This window comes from Glossina fuscipes, unplaced genomic scaffold, assembly GCF_014805625.2.
Source record: "Glossina fuscipes isolate IAEA_lab_2018 unplaced genomic scaffold, Yale_Gfus_2 26, whole genome shotgun sequence".
Classification (NCBI taxonomy): Eukaryota; Metazoa; Arthropoda; class Insecta; order Diptera; family Glossinidae; genus Glossina; species Glossina fuscipes.
The window spans coordinates 3,587,277-3,612,627 of NW_023998421.1; the positions used below are offsets into that span (position 1 = coordinate 3,587,277).

The following is a 25,351-nucleotide window of genomic DNA, read 5'->3' on the forward strand; positions in this document are numbered from 1 at the left end:
TGAAGTTAGGTGAAAACATAGCTGTTTTGTATTATTGCGTGTAGTTAATCGAATTAATATGGCTGCATGTTACATTGAAGGAGGGGTTAAGGGGGTTAAAACCGACCTATTTATGTAGTGAAATATTTGCTCGTAAGCTTTATAGTTCGTTACTGTACTTTTATGGTGCAATATTTAAATTCACATGTATGCATGTCACCTTCAGAGTCCTCCTGTTTGTCTCGCCCATTACCGCGGGTAAAGGTGCAACAACCAGTCTTATATTTCCGTTAATAATAAGTAAGAACAAATAAGAACCGGCAACGCCGACTATTACACCAATATCTTACACCACTTCGCCTTGTACAGTTATTGCTCCAAACGGCACGAATTATTTTCACGCAAAACAATAATTGTCATGAAAACCCTCACATTGGAAGGTTAGATTTTCCCTTCCATGTAGTTCTAATGAGGTCCATTTCCATTTTGTTCATTTAATTACTATCATAAACCAATTTCAATCACAAAAAAATTAACAGTTAGGCTATAAATTCGACCACTAAGTAATTTTTTACTCTTTTAATTACTGCCCTTATTCACCAATGGGTTTATTTTAAAAGTTTCTCTAACACTACTACGCCATTTCAGTAAGCATTCCTTCAATGACCCTATCATTTCACTCAAACCTTTTTGCTGGCAGCAAGCTTTTGTGTTCTGCATACAACTAATAGTCCCTGAAAGCCATATCTGAGATTGGGCAGCAATTCGAACTTCACTTCATGCAATTTTACAATCGCACCAATTTATTTAGCTTTTGCTTTGATAGCGGGCTAAAATTTTATTATGTACTTTATTCAAAGTATTGTCCATCGATAACTGCAACTTTTTCCTATCTTTCAAGCTGTAAAATGAAAAAATAAATGGTTGCAGTATGTGTTGATATTCTTTGATATCCTCAGAAGACGGATCGTATCTTTCATATTTTCATATGCTCTTATGGTTGGAAAGATTCCCTTTGAGACTTTTCTTACAAAAGGTGTCGCTGGTGTGTAACCCTAAGCTGCTCGCCCTGAGAACGCCAAGTCTTCTATCACTTTGCAAATGCTAATAGTGCTCGGCACGAGATAGTCCCTAACTAGGCGGATGGAATGCATTTTAAATATATAGCGGATTGATACGCTTAATTCAGTGGTGTGAAAACAAGTTCTTGGAAACAAGTTCTTTATCCAATTTTGCTTGGCTATTTACACATGAGTTCTGAGGGTGCCTGGCATTGGAGTGTGACCTAAATTTTATTTTTCTTTTAGTAAAAAGAATTATGCTGAATTTGCATGATACACTTCACAGTGGAATTCATATACCGATATGCGGTCACACTACAAGGCAATCTTCGAATTCTATTTCGGAAAAAACCTCGTCTTCTAATGCGAATCGTAAACGAACTCATATTTGGGCATCATCATAAGATTCGAAGCATAGTTCAAGCAAACATTAATCTATTGAAACTAGTACTAATCGGAAAAAGTAATATCTGCTAATAACAGCAAGAACGATGGAATACTGCAGGTACGAACTTCTTCGAATTTCTTCATACTACATATTTCTGAGGGATAGTTTCGTTTAGTTAGAACAAACTTTAACACTCTACCCGTTGACCACGCAAATGATGTCATCGAGAATATATAGTTTCATAGTCGATGTTATGGGATCATACAATCTCCGTCATGGTTATTAACGATTCGGATATTACCGCACATGCACTATGCATTCGAAGATTTAGCTGAGGTTTCCTTTGAATTAGTCAGGAAAGAAATTTCATTTATTTATCACAAAACTACATCTATTTATAGCTCGAAGAAACTACGTTGGACAGACTTTCATGTGGTAAATGTTACAGTTGCAAATAGCTTAAAAAGTACTTTTCCAAATGAAGAAAAAAAAATTAGTGTTGTTCTTAATAGTTTATTGTGAAATATTTTCTGATGTTAAAAATTATTTAGAAATGTACTAGAAAAGACTGGAAAGGAAGAAATTTACGTTCTATATACGTAAAAAGGGAATTAAAAAAAAATATATATATATATCTACAACTAAAAATCTCATTCTTAGAGAATAACTCAACCATTTGTAAACATGCTATATAGAACATCACACAGATTCATAGCGTGACTTCATCATTTTCTTAATATACGTTTTGTAGTCGTCACCAGGGCCAATGCCGCCACCTTTTGTACCTAAACCGGCTGTGCTATTACGTGCATCCGCCTTTTGCAAAAATTAATAAACGAAGCAACAAACAGAAATCAATAATACAGCAAGGGAATACAATTCTAAAAAAAACTCACTTCAATAATACTAGTACGTCCTTGATTTTTACGTCCTAGCCCTTGCCCTTCGCACCAGCCCATTTTCTGTAATAAACGGTTACCAACATTATTAGAACCGATTGGCAAAGCAGGTGTAGTTTCGGAGCTTCGCGAACTCATTTTTGATATTTCGGTTTCGAAACGTTCGCGACTGCGATTGGGTGGTGGTGGATCACTTTCACCATATTTTTGTCGTCTTTCCTTAGCTCGGTCGCGGTATCTACAAATAATTAATACTAAAAAGTGCATACTCCTTTCCAGATGTCATTATACGCTTACGATAAAGCAGCCGCCAAAGAATCAGGCTCAGATTGTGTTCGGTTAAAGCCACGTTCCATATTGTGTTTGGCCAAATTCTCTTTATGTAAATTTGACATTTTCAAATGTTTTTGTAAAATATCCAAAGACTGAAAAGCTCTTTTACATAATAAACAGGTAAGTTTTTGAAAGTCTACATAATCTTTTTCGCTAGCCGTGTCCGCTGAAGCAGTAGAGTTTGATTTCGGTCCGGCTGGCAGGTTATTATCTTCTTCTGAATCTGAACCATAAGCTGGTATAATTTTATTATTAACGGCTTCATGTACTGGTGACATAAAATTACCAGCTAATTTTGTGCTTTTCTTTTCCAAAATGGAAAAACCAACGTCTGCGTAACCGCTGCTAGCGGAAGTGGAGGCGCCACTCGTAGAAGAGATCTTCAAGACATCATCATTTTTCGAAGCAAGTATTGGTTGGGGTGTAGCTACAGCAGTATAATCTTTTTTCTGATTCAGCTGCTTTGCCCACTTTTCCATGTCTTTCACAATCTTTTTAGCGACTTTTACCTTATCATGTTTATGAACATCTTTCTTCTCTTTTTTATTTAAGTCATCATCAGTATTATTTGTAGAGGGAGAAGAAGCTTTCGCTTCATCGTTAGTTTCTTGTTTTACAACATCTTGAACGGTGGCTGCTGCTGCTGCAGGGGTTGCCAAGACATACGTGCTCTTCCGTTGATCCCAATATAGGTAGGCTCCTGTCTCATTATTGTAATAATATTGAGAATGGGCATCGTAATAAAGACCTGTTGTAGGATCATAATAATAACCGGACGTCTCATCATATTGGTACAAGGATACATCGGGAGTGGCTACAAAAATTTGAAAATACCCCCTTTTTAATAAACCTTGAAAGCAAAACTGGGAAGGGAAATGATTTTATTGACGCCAATTTGCTATTTCGTGAACTTTGATAAAAAATCAAAAGTATTGTGTTTAACTCTATTCATGCCGATAAATTATTACCAGTGAGAGATGCCTTAATTTACACACAGTCTTGTTCGTTTTTAGTTACGTTGTTTCGTCTCTTGTTAGTGTAAAGACACCGAAATAATTTTGAAAATTGCTATTTATTTTTAGTAACTTTGAAAGGTCATATATTCATGTGGAATGCTCTTATAATATTTAAACATTGGAGCATTGTATACTAGAAAGAAGTAGAAGCACAATAGTGGCCACGGCTCGTTACATACCCTACAACACTTTACACTTACTCAAACAACGACTTTTCAAAATAAGGCATTACATAAGAAGCAGTTCAAAAATTGATGCAATTCGAAGCATTTTCAAAAGCGTTCGTCCTTGAGCGAAAATACATCAGTATGCCAAATTTCATCAGAATATTAGTTTGGGGAAAAAGAAATCCATTATTTTTTCGGTAGATGGCTGCACTGATAGATTTCTCGTAAAGTAACGATCAAACAATTTCCGATACTGTACACTTACATACTGTGCATTTCGCAGTAAAAAAAATTCTTTTGCTGTTTTTTGTTTGGTGCATTCAGTTGTGAGTTAGAGCGTGTTAAAAATGGAAGTGAACAAAGAGAAAATTCGGTACATTTGACAGTTTTTCTTTGACAAAGGCGAAAATGCAAGCCAGGCGGCTAAAATTGTGAATATTGTTTATGGTTGCGATACTGTAACAGCCAGTTATGTGCAATTTTGGTTTCGTAGATTCCGTTCAGGAATTTTTGATGTTAAAGATGCACCTCGCACAGGTACAGGCCGGTCGTCGAAAATGTCGATAAAATCGGAGAAATGATCGAAGTTGACCGGCATGTTAGCAGTCGTAACATCGCCCAGGAGCTAAAAATCGACCATAAAACAGTTTTAAACCATTTACACAAAGCTGGATTCAAAAAGAAGCTCGATGTTTGGGTGCTACACCAATTAACAGAGAAAAACATGATGGATCGAATTTCCATCTGCGAAGCCTTGGCCAAACGGAATGAGATAGACCCATTTCTTAAACGGATGGTGACTGCGGATGAGAAATGGATCACATACGATAACCCTGTGCGAAAACGATCGTGGTCAAAGAGCGGTGAAGCACCTCAAACGGCCAGGAAGGTTTTGCTATGCATTTGGTGGGACCGGAAGGGGATTATTTATTATGAGTTACTTCCATATGGCCAAACGCTAAATTCTGATCTCTACTGTCAACAACTGGACCGTTTGAAGATAGCGATTGACCAGAAACGGCCAGAATTGGCAAACAGGAGAGGTGTCGTGTTCCACCAGGACAACGCTAGGCCACACACATCTACAGTGACTCGCCAGAAACTTCGGGAGCTTGGTTGGGAAATTTTAATGCATCCGCCATACAGTCCGGACTTGGCACCAAGCGATTATCATCTTTTTCTTGCATTGCAAAATTTCTTTAATGATAAAAAATTGGAATCTAGGGAGGATTGTGAAAATCGACTACTAGAATTTTTTGCAAATAGAGACCAGGACTTCTATGAGAGAGGCATTTTGAAGTTACCTTTAAAATGGCAACAAATCATACAACAAAACGGTGCATATTTGACCCAAATCGGACAATCCGAAGCATGTTAAATAAAGTCCTAAAGTTCATATAAAAATAATGGATTTCTTTTTCCCCAAATTAATATTTCATAAACTGCGGCCTATAGATTGAAAATAAAAATATATAAGACGGACAGACAAGCTTAGATCGACTCAAAAAATGATTTCAACTCATTCTGGGTGTTGTATACATCCGTCAAAACTTAATGTACGCTCCTACTATAAGAGCCGTAGGGTATAAAAAATGAAATTAATAAGCAAAATTTTTAATGCTTACAACTAATTATCTACATAGTGATGCATAAAATTATTAATTTAAATTGATTCGATGGGATATGGTAGGTATAACGAGTGAATGAGTCTTTGCGCAAATCATGGGCGTTGCTAATTTAACAAGAATTTCTTATTATCTGACTGAAAGTGTATGCAATTTTATTGATTAACTTACGATAAACTTTTCCATCATTTCCTCTAGGTGTTACAACAGAACGGGCTGCTAGTGAAGCTTTTACAGCTGCTGCCGCGCTAGCAGCAGCCGCCGCCGCAGCTGTGGCAGTAGTTTCAATACTATTCATTTTCTTTTGCTTCCGCTGGATAGCAGATAGAGCGACAGCTGCTCCAGAATTGGCCTCAGTCATTTGAGCATCTGTGGGTAAATTGCCGAACGAACCTTTGCTAATTTCTGACATATAATATTCTGTATAATATTGCAAATAATGAGCATGTTCAGCTGGAGTAGTAGCGTAAACGGAAGCACTATATTCGGCCAAGCGTGGAACATCGGCAACGGTATATTGACCGCCCACAACTGAACCTCCTGAAGTGGAAGCCGCCATTTCAGCTGCCGTCAAAGGACCCATAAGACCACTAGCATTTGCTGAGTTACTGCTAGAAGACATGTTCGCTGTTATAGACGAGTCTCCTCCCTTCTTAGGTACAATTTGGCGATTTTCATGATCAATGCAATATGTTATTATAACTGCGACATTTAAAAAGAATATAAATACTTCTCTCTTTTTAGAAATATATTGTTTTGCACTTACTTTCTCTATTGTCTATTTTCAGCGGTGGTTCTAACGTACTTAGAGCATTATGAAGGCTCATTGAATCCACGAGAGTCTCAAAGTGCAAATAACATATTCCTCTGGATGTTTGCGTGAGTGCATCACGACTTATTAGGACTTTGCTAATCCGTTTAGCCAATTCGGGAGCATGCAACTGTATGGCAGTTAAAACTCCTTCCTCGTTGGTTAGCACATCCAAATTACGTAGCATTATTTCTGCGTTGATGAAGTGAACAAGTGAACGACGATCATTGATTGATTAACATATATGAAAATTTAAATGTTTAATAGAAAAATGTTTAATAAAAAATGTTTTTAAATATGAATAAATTTTTCAAATTGTTATACTTTTCGTGAGGATGTTGCTAACTTCATCGCTACCTTCTCCGCCGCGTTCGCTCTCTTCACGTGATGCACAACATTTGAAGCAATTGTCACGTCTTTTAAAATTAAAAACGCCGCACTAAAAGAAGATACAGATTTTTACCATCTCACGTGTTCGCACATTGGAGGTTCTATGTTCTAATTGTATCGGTACAGTCTTTTATTAAACTTACCTTGCCGCAATACCAATCGGTAGCGTGGCTTTTCGATTTGCCCGACTGTTCCCGCGAGTGACTGTACTGTAACGTAGCTCGACAAGTTTCCTGTAACTGTAGTGAACCCTAAAGGGAAAGAAGAAAGAGAGAAATGAAATTGATTAATTTCTCTACTATTTGAACACATCCCACAGACTACACAAGTCACCGATTGCTGGACATTCGTTTTGTATGCAGATTTTTTTCATTTGAGCTTTTTTGCGTTATGGTTTCACTTAGTTGGGTGTTTGACAATATGAAGCATCCAATCAGAGCAGAGATATCAACACTTTTCGTTTGTTTAATGTTCTTTCAGAAATCGTTTTAAGTCTTAATTGTCGGCTACTCTCTCAGTTGACATTAGTAATTAAAAATGGTCATTGCAAACAATCTCGTTCGAATATCCCAGGGTTTCTCAACCATTTTTACTCACGACGTAATACAATTCACAGTCCAATTAGGCTAAACTATTTGAATATAAAACATCACGTCAAGGTTATGCAGTTTTTTCGAGTTTCCTCGCCGTTCTCCTTTCTTGGAAATGAATAAGATGCATTTATATACGCTTTGCAATGATGCCTATCTACTAAAGTGATTAACTTTTTATTAACGATAAGCCTACCGGTATAACATTAGCATCATTCCAAAAAAAAAGAAAATGTTCGATTGTTGTATACATTTTGACAGACGGCTTCTAAAAATTATAAAGAAATGGGAACACCAGTGTACATAACCATTACATTCGATGGTTTTCATCTTTGTCTACCTAAAATAACAGTTTTCAATTTAGTATTATTGAGATATTCAGTGTATGGAGACGTTAATCATGGAACGCTCAAAGTTGAGTTTTCAACATTGATTTGACGTTTGTTGTTTGATATAAAGGAATCTGCTGACAAAACTATCGAGCATTTTTAGAAATTTATAGTGATGCTGCTCCTTCATATCCCTATCGTTGTTTTCGGTTTCAACGTTTAAAAAATGGCGAAGAACGGCCTAGAGGAAAAAAGAAAGGAGGAAAAACTCCAAGGATCATGAACTGCAAGACTTTTTGAATAAAAATCCAGCTCTAACTGTCAACGAAATTTCGAACAGCTTAGCAATTGATGGATCAACTATTTCTAGACGCTTACATGCGAGGTAAAGAATCCAAAAATAAGGAAAATGGCTATTACACGAATTGACAGTACATGGCATTTCGAACCCTTTCAGCAAAAAGAAGACTTTGTTGTGGTGTATTGTGACGGGCGATGAAAAACGAATCTACTACGATTCTAAGCGCAAAAAGTCTTGGTTTGGTCCAGGAACGCCATCCACATTGACATTGAACCGGAATATCTATCTATGGTCATAAAGTTTTGCTGTACGTATGGGATCAGCAAGGTGTAGTGTATCAAGAGCTGCTAAAACCGGATGAAACTCTTACTGCAGATGTCTATTAACCAGCAGCACCGATTAGAGAACGCAAAGTCATCCTCTTACTCGGCTGCACGTCGCAAGAGTTGTCAAGGATATACTGTTGCAAGCTGAAGCACACCTAATCTACTCACAAGACATGGAGCCTTCTGATTGTCGTTTTTTTGGATCGACGCAGAGTGGCCTGCTTGTTACGCAGTTTGAAAATTCTGAAGAAGTGCGGAAAGGAGTCGATGAGTTGATCGCTGCCAAATCAATATCGTTCTTTCGACACGATATCGCCATGTTGCCAGAAAAATAGGAAAAAGACCGAAAATATATTGATTAATATATATTGCAACAATTTTTTTTATTAAGTGAAAAAACTATCAAAATATATGCAACCACCTAATACATTGAAAATTAATTATTTTTAGAATTGATCTAGAAACATATACGAAATTTTGATCTTCTATCTGAATCTTCGCGAATCTTTGATTAGCGAACGACCAGAATTAAGCGGACTCGGAAAAGTTTAGCATTGTATGTTCACAGGTTCGATTTCACATCTCCCAGTATTAATCGGCGCTATATGGCAGAGCTAAATATGAATTTGTAAATAATAAAACATCACGTCAAATCCGATTAAACTGAAAACAACGCTGGCAGACGTAGAGAAGATGTGAGATAAAGATAATCAACTTTTGTCTGAAGGCACGTGTAGCTTCCATTTTCGAGTTACTCGCCGAAGAATTAAGAAATTGAAATGAAGGGTTTATTGAAACAATCAAACAAAATCTCTAAACCTGTTTGGCCAGACATGGCTGTCCGTCTCGTCTTCGCTTATCTTTTATCCGAATAGTGAATTGTGATGACAGAAAAAATTAAACTATATGACACTTTGAGTATATGTGCTTTGTTCAATGGATTGCACTAGATAACATTTTAAACAATTTGCCAATATTTGATCAGTCACAAATGACAATTTGGGACAAACGTACACCCATGTCGCCCCACTGACACGCCACTAATCCAAAGAGAATCTCGAAATTTGTACATACTTGTTCGACGTCTCTTGAGGATCTACGTCGTCAATTGTTTTCAATTTTAATTTAAAAAAGAAACGTTCTACCTTAGTAATATCTAAAAGCATTTGAGAATTGGAGTCTATATACGAAGTGGCATCGTGTTACGATGCAATGGTTGAGAATCCCTGAATTCAACTGTCCGATCTTTATATCCCATCATACTTCAATTAACACCAATTTACAACCATCAACTTTTATGTCACCGTTTTTTGTTGTTGTTGTTGTTTGTTGATACCTGAGTTAAATCCATCCAATGTGCAGCTTCATCAACCGTATTAAACTCGACGAATGCAAAACCACGTGATGCACCTAAAGTTTTGAATAAGAAGCAAATACAAAATGTTTTTGTAAAAATAATTCAAGTATTCTTGTGGTTTGATTTGATTCATAGATTGGAAATTTTAGACATAAAAAATTGTTTTTATATTCTTTTTTTTCATATAAGCATTTCTGAGGGATTATTTATATGTATGCACATGTGTGACAATCGCCGCTTAACAATATAATGAAGATACAACGAGATTTTTTAAAGACTTTGACTACATACTTACTTTGTCTAAATTTTTTATTATCATTATTATTATTGTCATTAATCACTATATGAATTGAATTCGTAAGACTAAGAAAAAAACTGTGAATGTGAATGTTTGTTTTTTGAAACCTACCTGTAGTGCGTTTACGTATTAAACGTATAGAAGCAGCTGACATTCCCATTTGTATTAAAGCGCTCATAATCTACAATAACAACATTTGAATTATTTAAATACAAGGGAGAACAACATTTTTTCATTATTTATTATTTAGATGAGGTTTTTTAATATCCATCATATTTTAGAATTGCCAAATGCGTTTACTAAGATTTCAACATAAATGTGTTCAGTGCGGCCCTTTAATGTATACAAAGCACATACAATATTGTTGTGATTTAATGGAGACAGAAATCCTCTTATGATATTATGTGCAAGCAAGGACGCATGGCAACAGAGATACTAGTATACATCATTTTCATTTCATTTAGAAGAAAAGCACAAATCAGTTAACTTAAGTTTCCATTTGATTTCTTGTAAATATATAAGTACTAAATTTTGGACCATTTATACTATTGCAATCAAAGATCACAACCCCGACTTTTACGGGCAGATGAGCGTACATTATGATTGCTTAGAACGTAGGACGTCCCAAGAGTATTTTGATATAAACGCTTGATGGATATTATTACTTATTGCGGTGATTTCCGCGCAAAAACCACAAATAAACAATGTACTTCACACTTACGTCAGCTTCGGTGATATGTGACTGCAGACCCAAAACGATTATTGTATTTGAAGGTGTCTTATTATAAAAATGACCGCTAATGTTATCGTCACTTTCGTCACTGTCACGATCTCGTTCCGTAGAATTATACCGCCTTCCCCCTCCACCGCCTCCGCCATTATTGCTGCTACTCTGACGCCTACAATTTATTTGAAATTTTAATAATATGTTCTGCAATAATTAAATAACAATGAAACCCACTTTCTATCCCTTTCATAGTCACGGTCATAATCTTTACTACTTTTGTCCCGAGATCTTTCGTTCCAGCCGTAATTATCTCCGCAGCGGTCATCATTGTAGTTGTCATCATTACGAGATCGATAACTTCCACTACTGCCTCCTCGGGAGTAGCCGTAAGTTCGGTCATCCTGGTAGTCTGAATTAATAATATCACGGTAAAGATCTTTTTCATTGCTGGATCCACGACGATAATTGCGATCGCGACTACGTGATCGTGAATTTCGTCTACGATGGCTTTGGTCGCGACTACGTTCTCTATTCACATATAACGGTAATTTAATTTACATTAAATAAAATTTCACAAGGGATTTTTTACCTTGAACGGGACCGTGATCTGCTATAGCGACGATAACCTCCTCCTCCGCCGCTGTTAGTGCCATTACGATAGCGACGTGGCGAGATGCTACGAGAACCTAAAAGATCAAAGCACCGTGCTTATTAAAATTCGTTTTTCTTTTTTCGAAAGCATATAATTGTAATAAAAGAATGACTTTTTGTCATCCGGCGGTTTTCTTTAATCTTGAAAACTTTTTTTTGTTAGTGTATTCGCTTGTTGAGCACAAGTAGAAAGAACTTGTGTTCTATACGAAAAATTAAGAGATTTTGTTTTTTTATAAATTTATGTAGGATAATAGTCCTTGAAGCAACTTCTGCTCCCAAACATTTATTAAACCGCTCTCTTAAGGAAGAAACTATGTTTTTTGATGAGGAACCTTTTATTGTAGTATGTCTCACCTTTAACCCCTTAATATGTAATAAGAGAGAAAAATGGCGACTTACGGCGATTCATGTTTTGTTCGTTTGCTTATAAAAATAAATTTTACATGCAATTCAGTCTTTCTAAATTTTTTTTTTTTATAAATATATTTTTAAATATTGTTAATGTCTTTTATTATTTATTTTTTAGTATGCCTAATCAAGCTTTTTCTTGAAAAATTTGACACGATTGACAATTTATTCTGCACATTAATTGATTTTTTCTTTCTTTATATTGATGTAAACCGTGGTTACCGCACTTATAATTTAGTGAAGTAGCTAATCACAGAGGAATGATTCCTAACAGATGAGGAGATTTTTTTGTGGACAGTTATCCATAAACATAACATAAAAATATCAACTCGTAATCGACCAGTCATTTGACCGGTTTTATTTTTCAGATATCCGATTCAAAATACGAATTCTATAGAAAAAAAATAATATCTAGAGAAAAATGTAATTAAACTCTCAATCAGCTACAAAGAATTGCCTAAACATTGCATTACAACTGAAATATTTGAAGAGAGAAAATCTTAACTTTGACGAAAGATATTTTATTCATAACTCATGCAAGCGTGCCGTTTGTAGATAGTATTTTGATCATAATTCATGCCGTTTGTAGATGGTATTTTGAAGAAGAAGTGTGGGCAGCTACTGTTAAAATTTAGCAATTATTGAAGGAATTTAATTTACCTAATATATAATTTTGAATCTATTTTTATTCCTAATTTTCAGGCAATGACTCCCAATAAAGGAAAAGAAGCAAAAATTTGCGAAATTTTTTGGTTTAAAAATATTTTTTTGTTGAAATAGAACTGGCATAGATAATCTTTTGGAATACCTTGAAGTTTAAATGTATGTATCTTCGCGTTTTAGATACAATTTGTTGCATCCTTTTCCGAATGTTGCTTTGATTATACAAATTTGGCAAATGCCTCCATAAATCCTCCATTTTAGAGAGCCCGGCAATTCAACCTCTTTTGAATGTAAGAGTCTCTTGTGAAAGGTTGTTCAACAAATTCTTGATAGAGATACTTTGCTAAGCCAAAAACGTAATTTATACTATTCGATTTTATTACTTAATAGAGTAATTGAATAAATTCTTTTACTATAAATGTAAAAATTTGTCCTTGCTCCAAAGGAACCTTGCTATTATTACGTAGGTCAACTTTTCAGTGTATAAACAGACTTCTGAGACGCATTTGCATTTAATTGAGATCGAACAGTGATTTGCTCTAAACAGTGTTTCATGTGTAAGCTTCTTGGTCTTTTAACACGAATAATCGTAGAATGAAACAAATATATTGCCTTAAGTAATGATATATATGATGTGCGTCCATTCATAATCGTTGTTTTTATTTTTTATATTATTATTTTAAAATTATAACGAAAATTTCTTATGAAGATCGGAAAATAAAGTAAATAAACTAATACAAAATATTGTAAAAAACTTTTTTTTTATTTAGATTCTGAGTCTTGAGCACCTTTTTCATCATCGCTATCGCTATCCTCGAGTTCTGGCATTGGAAAACGCAAAATAGCAGCTATGCCTGTAAGTTGTGTCAATTGTTCGCCAGAAATATGCATGCTTGAGAAAATTTTCACATCACCACCGGCATCTCGGACATTCTCGACAAGTTTAACATACTCTTTACGTTGGTTAACATCTTGACAGCGAAACAAATTGTCCGATATCATTAAAGTCTCAATAGCCATACTTTCTGCAGCTCGTAGCACATGTTTTTTGCCATAAAACGCTTTTGATGGTTCACACTGAAGCATAGTGTAAAATTGTTCTAGAACTTTTACTTCACCCGCAGCTTTAGTGTCTGATATTTTAGTCATAACCGCGGGTTCTTGTAGGACTTCTTTAAGCGAATGCTTGAAACCGGATGAAGAATGCACTAGCATGAATTTACCTTTGTTGTCCAGCAACAATTTAATATCCAATTTGACGGCCTGTTGAAACATATACTCAAAAAATTGGTCCCTTACAAAACCGGGTGATGCCAATATAACACATTTTACGATATCAAAGTTAACATGGCGAAGTATGCTCTGCATAACATTCTCATAGAACTTAGCCAAGCCCTTCTCGTGCTGTTGTATATTACCCTTGCGTTTTCTAGGTATATTAACTTCAATTTTGCTGCGAACCAAAGTCATACTAGGAGTTATAAGGCACACGTGAGCCAAACCTTCTTGCATTACAACGGCAGCCACGTCGGCAGATTGCGTAGGGTCGCAAGCCATTTCTATGCGTTCTAAAGCTATTGTATCCCATTCTCGTTTACGCAATTCAAATTTACGATTTAGTTCCAAATCCAGAGTATGATAAGCTCCCATTTTTACGTATTGATTTTCAACGATATTGCGACCTTTGAGTCGCAAAACGCATGCCTGTGTATCAAAATCTATGGATTCAACACTAATAGTTAGAGTAGTACGTACTCGGCTGCTAGTACTTGAGCCAGTAGCAGTTTCATTTTGCACTTTGCGTATAGTCGTACTACGAACGCTATCACCTTCTGCTACCAAATTATAGGCGTGCCACATGTCCTCCGATTCTTCTGGTATAAGAACGACGGTCCTTTTTTTAGAATTGCAAGGTATATAATGAAAAAACGAAAATCCCAAATATAAATATTACACACTTACCCTTGCCCTCCTTTATCAACATTCTTGTGAATTAATTTCATGTTTTTTACTAGTCTTCGTTATTTTTCTACAAAAAAAAGTATACTAAATTTATGGTGACAATTTAATGATATTATTTGACGAGTCACTTTGATTGTTTTTGTAAATTATTTTTGCTTCGTTGCAAGGATGTAAGCATTTTTCCATAACAAAGAATAAAAATAAAAAATTAACTACAAAAATGAAACTCCTTTCCTTCAATAATTAGAAGAATAAATAAAGGCGAAATGTCATTGGTGATACAATCGATTAATTTCTAATTATTACCGACTGATAGCAATTATCGATATTTGTAATGAATTCCCATTTTCAGTTTTCTTAAAAATGTGGAATTTGGCTACTCTGCCGAAGCATTGTAAACAAACTTAAAATACTGCGAATTATTTAAGTAAGAATTTCGAAGAAATTGTTTTGAATGTTTACAAACTTCTAAGAATCGATCATGGGCGGCAAAAGTTATTATTGTGATTATTGCCAATGTTATATGAAAAACGATGTAAATGTCCGCAAAGTCCATAACTCTGGTTTATCTCATAAAATTGCTAAAGTAACATATATGAAAAGATACGAGAGTACGTGAAATACTATTTTCCGAAACTAATGAATAACAGAAACTCTCTTGTAGATCCCGTTAAAGTTTATGAAGAAGAGATAAAGAAAACTCCTTGTTCCAGATATAGCAAAGGATATTGTAAATTTGGGTTATATTGTCAATTTTCTCATTACGACGAAAATCAATTAAAAGAATTGGAGGTAGTGGGTAAGGTGTGCATACTCGTTTAAGAGCATTTATTGTTATTCCATAATTTTAGTCCGACGATTACAGTCCAAAAGTAAGAAGAAAAAAGTCAAATTATCTAAAAAATATTTACCATGGCTTAAAGAAAATATAAAAGACAACGATATAGCTGCACAATTTCAACTACGTTCCACTGAAAAAATGAATTTAAAGAAGTTAATAAAAGTGGATTTCGAAAAAAGTAGTTGGGGTGAACTTACAATAAATAAACAAAAGTAATAAAGAAAATCAGCATGACATACGCATTTTTATAATTTTTTCCATGGTATTGTCAATATTTAAGCTAAGATTTAGAGATTTGCCAAATTCGCAAAAGTAAGTCTTCGCATCCTGTCCACACAAGTTTTCAATACAAGGATCACTTAAATGAGCTAACAAAAAATATATAAAAGGTTCTGGAAAGAGAATAAAAAGAAAAGATAAGAAGAAAACTTTCAAGGTTTTATTGCTCTTTTTTTTGTCCGGAATACTCTTATGAATATTTGCATTACAAATTAACATTTGCTTTAATTTTCAAGAGAAAAATATGTATTTGCTTTACAGATTTTCCCCAGGTTAATTTTATATATACAATTGTGATTTCAAGATTTCATTTTTGCATAACATAACTGCTTAGAGGTCCGCAACTGTAAGTTTCATTCACTCCATCTTACTTATGTAGGGTTTTGTGATAAATGTGCGGAAAGTTTCGAGCTGATTCTACTGATTTACGAGCTTAATATGCAACAAACAGAATGACTATATTAGCATACCTCTATATTCCGGTATATATTGGAGACTACAAAGGTAGTCCGAAAGTGATATCTTTCTCTCCTTCCGTGAATTCTCCTGGGACAAGGGACCAAGCGGCCAGGAGAATTGACGGAACGCCTGTGACTAGAAAGGAAATGCGGTTTTTATACCTAAGGCCGGGAGGAGAAATAAGCACCAGCCAACATCATTTACATTCATTCCTCAATTCCTTTTTTCTCAAAAGAGAAGGAAGAATGTTAGATAAGTTCATAAGGTAAGCCACATTAACGCATAGTAACAGTCTACAGAAAAAAACAATGGAGAATTGAAGAAAATCACCCTAAATAACGGTGACGGTGAAATAACGGTGATAATATAGATGACCTAAAATATCTGAGAGTAAAATTTGATAAAACCGTAAAGTGGATGTTCATGCGAAACATCTGAAGAAAACACGCTCGAACGACGCGCTAGCTAACCTACTCTAAAGACAATAAAATCTCACACAATAACATATATGAGTGCCTTGACATTCTGAATCAGTTGCGAAAGAGCAACGAAGTACACCTAATGGGGCTTCCTGAGAGTTCCCCTGTCGATAGCCACGAAAAAGTTGACTAATTAGCCAAAAATGGGGCCAAGGTGCGCGATTCTATCTTTGACACAATCTAATATAATTATTTATAGGAATATTTGCTACGAAAAACCAAGTCAATAGAAACTTAGTTAAATAAATAAAGTAAATTATTATTATATTCCTGAGGGAAGTGTGTGTAAATCTGAGCAAATACAAGGTAACACGTTTCAAACATTATCTTGATTTATGACTTCATGGCATTTTACGTTCGTTGAGAACGAAATAGCAATTTAGTAACACATTCCTTGACAAACATTAGTACGATTTGCTGTAGAACTATAGAATCGGTTAAATCATAGCGTCTATTGCATATACACATGTACGTAACTGTTATCAAAGAATGTATGAGGAGGTGACCAGGCATTGGCATATAACGTAAATATTGCAATTAGTAATTTGAGAAAACCACAAACCCGATCTATTTTCGACGGCAAAGAACAGTGCTGTGTTACCGCTACGCATATCACCGGCTTCTAATAATTGACGTTTTAGGCCGGAATTGTTGATACGTGTGTCTACATTTTGACCGGTATCCATTTGTAAGCAGACTTTCTCGTAATAGTTTTGAAAATCTTTTTTAATTTCCTTTATATCCACATCCCAACGAATGTCACGCTTATAATGCTTTTGACCATTTGAGCGCTTGTCCAACTCGTTAAGTAAACACTCTGCCAATAGGTAACTAAAATTATGTAATAACAATAAATGCTCTTAAACGAGTATGTACACCTTACCCACTATCTCCAATTTTTTTAATTGACTTACCGTTCGTGTCTAATTGCCAAATGCAAAGGCGTATACCCATCATCGTTCAAAATTAAAAGCTTTTTCAAACTAATTCTTTGCATTAAATGTTCCAACGATTTAATCTCAATATCGTGTAACATAGCCAAGTGGATAACTGTATTAGTTTGACTATCCAATGAATCGTAATTGAGGCCAGCTTCAAGTAATACATACATTATTGCTGGATAACAATTGTGTATGATAGCCAATTGTAAGCAGTCCTTCAAGTGAGTCCAATTAATGGAGAGAAAATGTACATACATATATAAAAAAGAAGGAATCAGAAAAATTTCAAATTTTTAACTTACTTTGTCATCAGCAGTTAAAAGCTCATTTAAGTCAACTTTTCTCACTTCTTGCCATATATATAATTGCCTTTTTAAACGTATAAGATCGTTTTGCATTATCGTTTCGTGTATGGATCTATAATAAATTTATAGAATTGTTTTGCATTGCAATAAATTATAGTAAACTATTACTTCAATAACTTACAGTAAACCATTACTCAAAACGACACCTGCCATTAAATGTTCTTTAATCATTTGCTCATACATTTCATCTCTTTGACGTTCGTCTTCAAGGAAATCCATCGGGTATAATAAATCTGCACTTTCTAGGTCGGATGGGATTGAGCCAACGAATGAATCTAAGCGAGCCCTTTTGCTAATATGGTCTTTCTGTGTCATTGTTGGATCCTTATTAACAACTTTATTGACATTGCAAACTTTCCGTTTAATCATTTTTGGTGAGGGATTTTTTAAAGCCATAACCGCGTGCGATTCCTTACTAACTTGCGGCAACATAACCCGACGCCTACGACGACGTCTTTTACTCTGGCTCGTAATTATTTTTGGACATTCTTTACCATTTTCCTCAGCACAATACTTTTCCTGCTCCGCTTTAGTGCTCGCATTAACTTTCCCCACACATTCTTTGAGTTCAACAGGCTCTGTTTGTGTTGCAGCAGTTGTAAAGCTTTTAAGTTTACCATTAATAGCGTCCAACACTCTTTGCTGTACTTGCTTGTCTGGAAGTCGTAGGAGAGCAGTGAATAATTCCTTGTATGCTGATTGCATAGACTTTCTTTGTTGATATTTATCATCTGTTGTAAAAGCACTTGAAATTACGTCCGCCCCAGGATTTCTAACATTTTTTTCCAACCTTGACGTTATTAACTCCCCATTCACCGAAACTGTTGGCAATGATATCACAGGAGACAACGTCAGTTGAGTTTTATTGCAAGCAGAACCTTTCACAAAGATTTTTGGCTTAATAGCTTTATTTTTATCCATGCTTATTGCCTTTATCAAGGTTTATGATAGTGTCAAAAACCACTTTTGGTTTCACCTAGTTAAGCTTTATATCTGGGTAATCCCCCAACGAATTACGCCATATGACTGACCCATGTGGGATTCATAGTTGCCATCATTTCAAATAAAAGTTGTACTCAGGTTTTCCAGGCTACTTTATTAACAGCTCTGAGAAAGTATAATTATATTATTACGCTACAATTCATTTACAGAATTCAGTTAAATTGTATAAAAAACATTCCATTATTTACGTTGATATAAATACAATGCGTCCATGTCTTGATTTGCTTAGTTCGCTTTATACGATGTCAAAGCTTACTTAACATATTTTGTTATTAAATTCATTTTTCTATAATAATTACACGATTTAAAAAAAAATTACCAGCAATATATTTAAAAAAGTAGTAGTTCGCGTATGCCCTCGGTGCACAGTTTTTCTTTAATCATATACATAGCGACTCAAGATAGATTTCCATATGTATTATTATTATTATTATTATTATTTTAATTTTAGATTAATGAATTGAATTCTTAAACTAAAAAAAATTCGACCACTGTAAACTATTTTCATTTAATTATCTAAAAATATGATATTTTCTTTTACAGAGAGTGATTTTACTGATTTCCTGAAATCATTTGCCCGAGTTTACATAGTATTCGTTAAAGCCAGGAACACTTCTGTTTGCATTTGCATCGCGAACCATTTTTATGCGCTTACTCTCTAATGGATGCAATTTTTATACCCTTTCACATCGACGCAATTTTTAGATGTTTCTCTGCCCATCGCTTCTATGCTTTATTGATGTTTATGTAAACAATGTAATCATTTGATTACTTATTCAAACTATATGATATCAAGAGACAGTCTAGATGTTTAAGGCCCACGTAGATATAGTTAGTCGAGGTTTATTAAAAATCCATTTATCGAATACAATGATCTATTTGGGCTATTATATCATAATGTTCTTTATTGTTTTGGTTTCTACCTTTACATCGTTCAAGAACAAATGTACCACGTGCGGTGAATGGGGAGAGCACCGAGTTGGTTTCAATAAATTGCAAAACTTCGATGCTATTAAAGTGATAGAAGTTCTCTTAAATGCAAAATTGAGGACGCAGTTCCTCAGGACGCAGTTCCGTATTTGCATTATCAGCGGTTTTCTATTGGACATTAAGCTAGATTGCTTTAAATCGAGTCATACCAAACCTAAGTGCGCGAAATTAATTATTGCCACATTAAGGCGATGACTTCAATATTGCACTCGAACAATTATCGTTTCTTTTCATCAACATATCGTCTCAAGCTGCAAAAAACGACAGTTTCATTTCTTTCCTAGAGAAATAGCAGGTTGATTGCTATTAGGATTAAATTCGCTTCAGAAAATTTATAGAAAAATCCCAACACTTCAGAAATTTGAACCGCATCGATGTTGATTTTATAGCAATAATATTTACAATGATATAGTCTGACTATTTTTATGAAATATATCTAATCATTTCTTGAATATCATAATAAATTTTAAAAACAATCGTCTACTTTCGCAAATTCACTAAAATTTTTAGCCTTCGAGAACATTTTCTTTAACCTGAGATAATCATTACGAAAGGAGGAATTTTTAAATTATAAAAAATAAATTGATGAAATATGAAATGATACAAAAACAATTGTTAGTTAACACAAAAATTTTCTTCACAGAAAGTAAACATAAGTACAAAAAAAGTCTTGCATAACTTGCTTCCAACGATTCATTGGATTCATTTTCCGTCAAGGTAGTTGATAGGTTGAATGCTGATTCCAATACAATCTTTCTAAAAATTAGCGAACTAATAATTTTTTCAAGAGTTTTTTATTTACTCTTTGCTGAAAACTTTTCCTATACAGTTGTTTGATCCGTAAGTCATCCCACCTTTATTAAAGTCAAGCATGACTATCCATAAATTGTAGCTCTGAATACAACAACAACGTATTGGGCAGGGGGCGAGGTTGAGGCGATAAAATCATGACAGACTGCCGCTCCATGTCCACATGAGTACTGAAAAAAGACCGTTGCATTGTATATATATAAATACATATATATTTGACACCTTTATTATACTTACACGCACACAAAACCAAGCACGTTTGTTCCTATGACGTCTTCTTCCGTAAATTCAGCGAAGCTTACAGCTAGTATATGATGGGTGAGACCAAGATTTGGTGTGACTGCCACCAATTTAGTTTTGTTGTCTTCAGCCTATTAAGCTTTACTTTGAAAATTGACTATCTTATAAATCAAACCATTACCTTCATTCCTAACGGCATACATGAGTCGGGAAGTGGCGGTGCTCCAATTTTATAAAGTTTTAAATCCACAAACTTGACTTCAAATGAAAAAGGGTACAGTGGCGTTTTATGACCGTAAAAGTACTCTTTTATCCGTAAGTCTCTATTTTCGACTCTTAAATCTTTGCTACGTTCGACAACGCCACCACTTTTGGGCAAAAGAACGACTCTTACGAATGAAGGTATATCTCTTAATAATTCATTGTACAAACGCTCCTGATCCAACACAAAAATTGCATTCACCTCAAAAGCTTGTGCTGTATGGACCAAATTAGCGTAACCATCGCCTTTTACCCACCCACAGGTATTTATGATGATACCTGAATGTTTTGCTAATCCAAATGAAAAATTATGATTACAAAGTTAGAACATACTTCTCTTTACTTCTAAGAACATACTTCTCTTGTTTTCATTCATAGATTCTAGAGTAACCTCAGCCATTTTGCTGATTACAGCTTTGTATAAAACACTATTGCCACTTGGGGTTTTGTGTCCGAAATGATAAATTAAAGGAGCGGTTTGTGAAACACCTTCTTCTATACTAGCCGGTCGTTCAACCAATATTGTGCCGATGGTGCCTGGTATGGATAATGAACCTTGTCCTACATCGGTATCAGCGTACAAAGGCCTTCTCCCCAGACGCACCGCATAATTTAAAAGTATGCGACATAATGTACTCTTACCAACATCCATAGGTCCAACTACCATTACGACTGGCCCTCGCTCATCTTTCTCCTCAGCAACCACGCGCATTTGTTCCAAAGCAGCGTGGCAGTTAAGATACTGTATCATGGGAGTTTCTTTGGATATATAACTGACTTCAGTTTTTCCAGCTAAATGTAAAACACAACCGTGATATGTAAAGATTGCCACCTTAGCGCCCATCACAAATTCGTATTTCTTTTTTTTTACCAGCTCAGTGCCAAACATTTCAGCAAAACCTGAAATTAACTTCATTGGAAAACGAAATTGAATAAGTTTCATTTCATCAAATCTTAATTTGGACTACCGTAACATAAACCTTCGCATTTTTATCCTCTACTTCAAACCGTAATTCTGAATCAGCGTCTAAGTTATAGTCCATGGAAGGTTGTATTTCTTCACTCATGTTTTTTTGGTACGTTGTAAGCAAAGAAATAAAATAAAACTTTACATTCAGTTTTGATAATAAGCAAAGAAACTGCAATTATTGTTTTTAAGTTCAATTCTTCTTCTTCTTCAAAAGTATTTAGCGTGTCAACATCAGTTGATTACCAGTGACGTATTAGAAAGGATTGAATATGAAGGTGAAGTCTCAATAAGCTCAGCGACTACTATAAGTTAGTAGTAGTTACTATTTGATTCTCCCCTTTATCCATTCGTGTTATTATCACTTAGTTGTTGTAATTTTAGATTTTTCTTTTGCAATCTTTTTTGTCTTGATTTATCATTGAGGATAGGACTTTTCCTATTTTGATATTTTAATAAAATAAAATTAAACTATGCAATAACTTTCTATGGTCCCTATTATTCTCCCAAATACTGCATGTACTAAAAATTATTTCTTTGTTAGATGAATAGCTAGTTGATTTCCATTGAAATTAAATGGAAACTTCGTAACAGGAAGTTTGTAAGGAGATAGAATTAGTCGGAAAATTTGAACTGTATTATTATGGACGTTGTTCCTTAGAAAACATAACTAGCAACCATTATCAAAGTGTACGTCACATTTTATGTATTTAACCGGAATCTCAAATTCTGACAAACCAAACCAAAGTGTCCAAAGTATTAATCAGTGTAATTATGTGCAAGCCGTACTCGAGCGTTATAGCCAGACCATAAAAAAGTAGCAGCAATTCTGTTTAATAAGAATTTGAGGATTATTTAGTTGGAACATTTACTACATTTGCATTGTCAACCGGCTTCTATTAATTATTTTAAACAAACCCAATTGCTTCAAATTAATTAAAAATTCCAAAAAGCGATTAAATATTTCAAAAACTTCATTTTCTTAGAAATTAACTTCTGAATTCCGTGAAGTTGTCAAATTGCTTATGTGATCATTATGGAAAAAAGTGTTTTTAATCGGAATTAGAAATAGAAAGCAAATTCACCCGATCTCAACACATGAAAAATTTAGTTTTTAAAAATGACATGTTAAATAATAAAAAAAAAAAAAGAATCGCAAAGACATCAAAGAAAGGTTTTGCTTTCCGGCTTTTTCCATCGAGGTAGTTGATACTGATTTTAATACGACTTTATATGTGTTAACAAACTATGTCTTTTATTTTCTAAATTTCATCGTGCACAGTTGTTTGCCCGCAAATAACTTTTTTTTAAGTCAAGCATGACTATCCATAAACTGTAGCTCTGAATACAACAACAACGTATTCGGCAGGGGGCGAGGTTGAGGCGATAAAATCATGACAGACTGCCGCTCCATGTCCACATGAGTACTGAAAAAAGACCGTTGCATTGTATATATATAAATACATATATATTTGACACCTTTATTATACTTACACGCACACAAAACCAAGCACGTTTGTTCCTATGACGTCTTCTTCCGTAAATTCAGCGAAGCTTACAGCTAGTATATGATGGGTGAGACCAAGATTTGGTGTGACTGCCACCAATTTAGTTTTGTTGTCTTCAGCCTACTAAGCTTTACTTTGAAAATTGACTATCTTATAAATCAAACCATTACCTTCATTCCTAATGGCATACATGAGTCGGGCAGTGGCGGTGCTCCAATCTTATAAAGTTTTAAATCCACAAATTTGACTTCAAATGAAAAAGGGTACAGTGGCGTGTTATGACCGTAAAAGTACTCTTTTATCCGTAAGTCTCTATATTCGGCTCTTAAATCTTTGCTACGTTCCACAACGCCCCCACTTTTAGGCAAAAGGACGATTTTCACGCATGAAGGCATATCTCTTAATAATTCATTGTACAAACGCTCCTGATCCAACACAAAAATTGCATCCACTTCGAAAGCTTGTGCTGTATGGACCAAATTATCGTAGCCGCCCGCTTTTACCCACCCACAGGTATTTATGATGATACCTGAATGTTTTGCTGTTGCAAAATGAAAAATTATGATTACAAACTTAAAAGAGGTTCTAAGAACCTACTTCTCTTATTGTCATTCATAGATTCTAAAATAACCTCAGCCATTTTGCTGATTACAGCTTTGTATAAAACACTATTGCCACTTGGGGTTTTGTGTCCGAAATGATAAATTAAAGGAGCGGTTTGTGAAACACCTTCTTCTATACTAGCCGGTCGTTCAACCAATATTGTGCCGATGGTGCCTGGTATGGATAATGAACCTTGTCCTACATCGGTATCAGCATACAAAGGCCTTCTCCCCAGGCGCACCGCATAATTTAAAAGTATGCGACATAATGTACTCTTACCAACATCCATAGGTCCAGCTACCATTACGACTGGCCCTCGCTCATCTTTCTCCTCAGCAACCACGCGCATTTGTTCCAAAGCAGCGTGGCAGTTAAGATACTGTATCATGGGAGTTTCTTTGGATATATAACTGACTTCAGTTTTTCCAGCTAAATGTAAAACACAACCGTGATATGTAAAGATTGCCACCTTAGCGCCCATCACAAATTCGTATTTCTTTTTTTTTATCAGCTCAGTGCCAAACATTTCAGCAAAACCTGAAATTAACTTCATTGGAAAACGAAATTGAATAAGTTTCATTTCATCAAATCTTAATTTGTATTACCGTAACGTAAACCTTCGCATTTTTATCCTCTACTTCAAACCGTAATTCTGAATCAGCGTCTAAGTTATAGTCCATGGAAGGTTGGACTTCCGCGCTCATGTTTTTTTGATACGTTGTAAACAAAAAAATAAAATGAAACTACATTAATTTTTGATAATAAGCAAAAAAACAGTTTTAAACTTCAATTTCTTCTTCTTCTAATATATTTAGAGAGTGAATAATTGTGAATGACAGCGTTGTATTAAAAAAGGTGCGTTATTAAGTTGTTCGGATACACAAGTAGTAAATGTGTATTAGCGCCTGCCGGCTTTACTATAAAGAAATGTAAATGTAAAATAATATAAGCAAATATATGAAAAACGAAGATAAAACAAATTAGTGCAAATGTAAATTAAATTTCTGATTCATTAATGAAATAAAAAATAGAAAAAATGAGCTTAAACGGAAGAGCGTATTAGTGGGCTTCCATGGTGTCGTTAAATAAAACAGAAGAATTGCCTAAACATTTTGATTGGAAAACAATATTTTACATTGAAAATAAATTGTATCGGTTGCTTGTTAAAGAAAATTTTGTAATTATTCATAAAATTTAATTTACCTAATGTATAATTTTGAGTCTATTTTTATTCCAAATGTTCAGGCAATGAGTCGCAATAAAGAAAAACAAGCAAAAATTTTTTTGGATTAAAAATATTTTGTTGTTGAAATAATTAGTAC

General features: G+C 34.7%; 6 protein-coding genes across 10 annotated transcripts; 1 reads left to right on the top strand and 5 right to left on the bottom strand.

Annotated features, from left to right (window-relative positions):
• Positions 1 to 1,925: 1,925 nt before the first annotated feature.
• On the bottom strand, positions 1,926 to 11,857 carry LOC119635279 (RNA-binding protein 5-like). Of its 2 annotated transcripts, XM_038030012.1 has the most exons (14): positions 11,651 to 11,857; positions 11,187 to 11,283; positions 10,832 to 11,125; positions 10,592 to 10,769; positions 9,982 to 10,051; positions 9,552 to 9,625; positions 6,813 to 6,920; positions 6,604 to 6,718; positions 6,235 to 6,471; positions 5,640 to 6,170; positions 2,947 to 3,474; positions 2,625 to 2,895; positions 2,325 to 2,565; positions 1,926 to 2,244 (listed from the first exon to the last, which is right to left on the bottom strand). In XM_038030012.1, exons 1-14 carry the CDS (start codon positions 11,658 to 11,660, stop codon positions 2,128 to 2,130), a joined length of 2,871 nt encoding a protein of 956 aa, XP_037885940.1. In that variant the 5' UTR covers positions 11,661 to 11,857; the 3' UTR covers positions 1,926 to 2,127. The 2 variants fall into 2 exon arrangements, with proteins under 2 accessions (XP_037885940.1, XP_037885939.1); XM_038030011.1 differs by having other exon boundaries at positions 2,625 to 3,474.
• A 1,168-nt stretch (positions 11,858 to 13,025) lies between these two features.
• Positions 13,026 to 14,541, bottom strand: LOC119635371 (protein pelota). Of its 2 annotated transcripts, XM_038030168.1 has the most exons (3): positions 14,413 to 14,541; positions 14,285 to 14,351; positions 13,028 to 14,216 (listed from the first exon to the last, which is right to left on the bottom strand). In XM_038030168.1, exons 2-3 carry the CDS (start codon positions 14,323 to 14,325, stop codon positions 13,085 to 13,087), a joined length of 1,173 nt encoding a protein of 390 aa, XP_037886096.1. In that variant the 5' UTR covers positions 14,326 to 14,351; positions 14,413 to 14,541; the 3' UTR covers positions 13,028 to 13,084. The 2 variants fall into 2 exon arrangements, with proteins under 2 accessions (XP_037886097.1, XP_037886096.1); XM_038030169.1 differs by lacking the exon at positions 14,413 to 14,541 and having other exon boundaries at positions 13,026 to 14,216; positions 14,285 to 14,328.
• A 187-nt stretch (positions 14,542 to 14,728) lies between these two features.
• LOC119635373 (zinc finger matrin-type protein 5) lies at positions 14,729 to 15,358 on the top strand. Its single transcript, XM_038030170.1, has 3 exons — positions 14,729 to 14,895; positions 14,949 to 15,083; positions 15,136 to 15,358. Exons 1-3 carry the CDS (start codon positions 14,766 to 14,768, stop codon positions 15,339 to 15,341), a joined length of 471 nt encoding a protein of 156 aa, XP_037886098.1. The 5' UTR covers positions 14,729 to 14,765; the 3' UTR covers positions 15,342 to 15,358.
• LOC119635370 lies at positions 15,329 to 18,644 on the bottom strand. Its single transcript, XM_038030167.1, has 5 exons — positions 17,770 to 18,644; positions 17,586 to 17,700; positions 17,257 to 17,498; positions 16,905 to 17,173; positions 15,329 to 15,517 (listed from the first exon to the last, which is right to left on the bottom strand). Exons 1-5 carry the CDS (start codon positions 18,567 to 18,569, stop codon positions 15,351 to 15,353), a joined length of 1,593 nt encoding a protein of 530 aa, XP_037886095.1. The 5' UTR covers positions 18,570 to 18,644; the 3' UTR covers positions 15,329 to 15,350.
• A 1,467-nt stretch (positions 18,645 to 20,111) lies between these two features.
• LOC119635320 (protein CLP1 homolog) lies at positions 20,112 to 22,112 on the bottom strand. Its single transcript, XM_038030094.1, has 5 exons — positions 21,920 to 22,112; positions 21,309 to 21,861; positions 20,872 to 21,242; positions 20,688 to 20,821; positions 20,112 to 20,620 (listed from the first exon to the last, which is right to left on the bottom strand). The coding sequence occupies exons 1-5, from the start codon at positions 22,016 to 22,018 to the stop codon at positions 20,506 to 20,508; spliced, it is 1,272 nt and encodes a 423-aa protein (XP_037886022.1). The 5' UTR covers positions 22,019 to 22,112; the 3' UTR covers positions 20,112 to 20,505.
• A 925-nt stretch (positions 22,113 to 23,037) lies between these two features.
• On the bottom strand, positions 23,038 to 24,779 carry LOC119635369 (protein CLP1 homolog). Of its 3 annotated transcripts, none has more exons than XM_038030164.1 (5): positions 24,635 to 24,779; positions 24,024 to 24,576; positions 23,597 to 23,967; positions 23,413 to 23,546; positions 23,038 to 23,345 (listed from the first exon to the last, which is right to left on the bottom strand). In XM_038030164.1, exons 1-5 carry the CDS (start codon positions 24,731 to 24,733, stop codon positions 23,231 to 23,233), a joined length of 1,272 nt encoding a protein of 423 aa, XP_037886092.1. In that variant the 5' UTR covers positions 24,734 to 24,779; the 3' UTR covers positions 23,038 to 23,230. The 3 variants fall into 3 exon arrangements, with proteins under 3 accessions (XP_037886092.1, XP_037886093.1, XP_037886094.1); XM_038030165.1 differs by having other exon boundaries at positions 23,039 to 23,345; positions 24,024 to 24,566; positions 24,635 to 24,687; XM_038030166.1 differs by lacking the exon at positions 23,038 to 23,345 and having other exon boundaries at positions 23,464 to 23,549.
• Between the last annotated feature and the right edge of the window lie 572 nt (positions 24,780 to 25,351).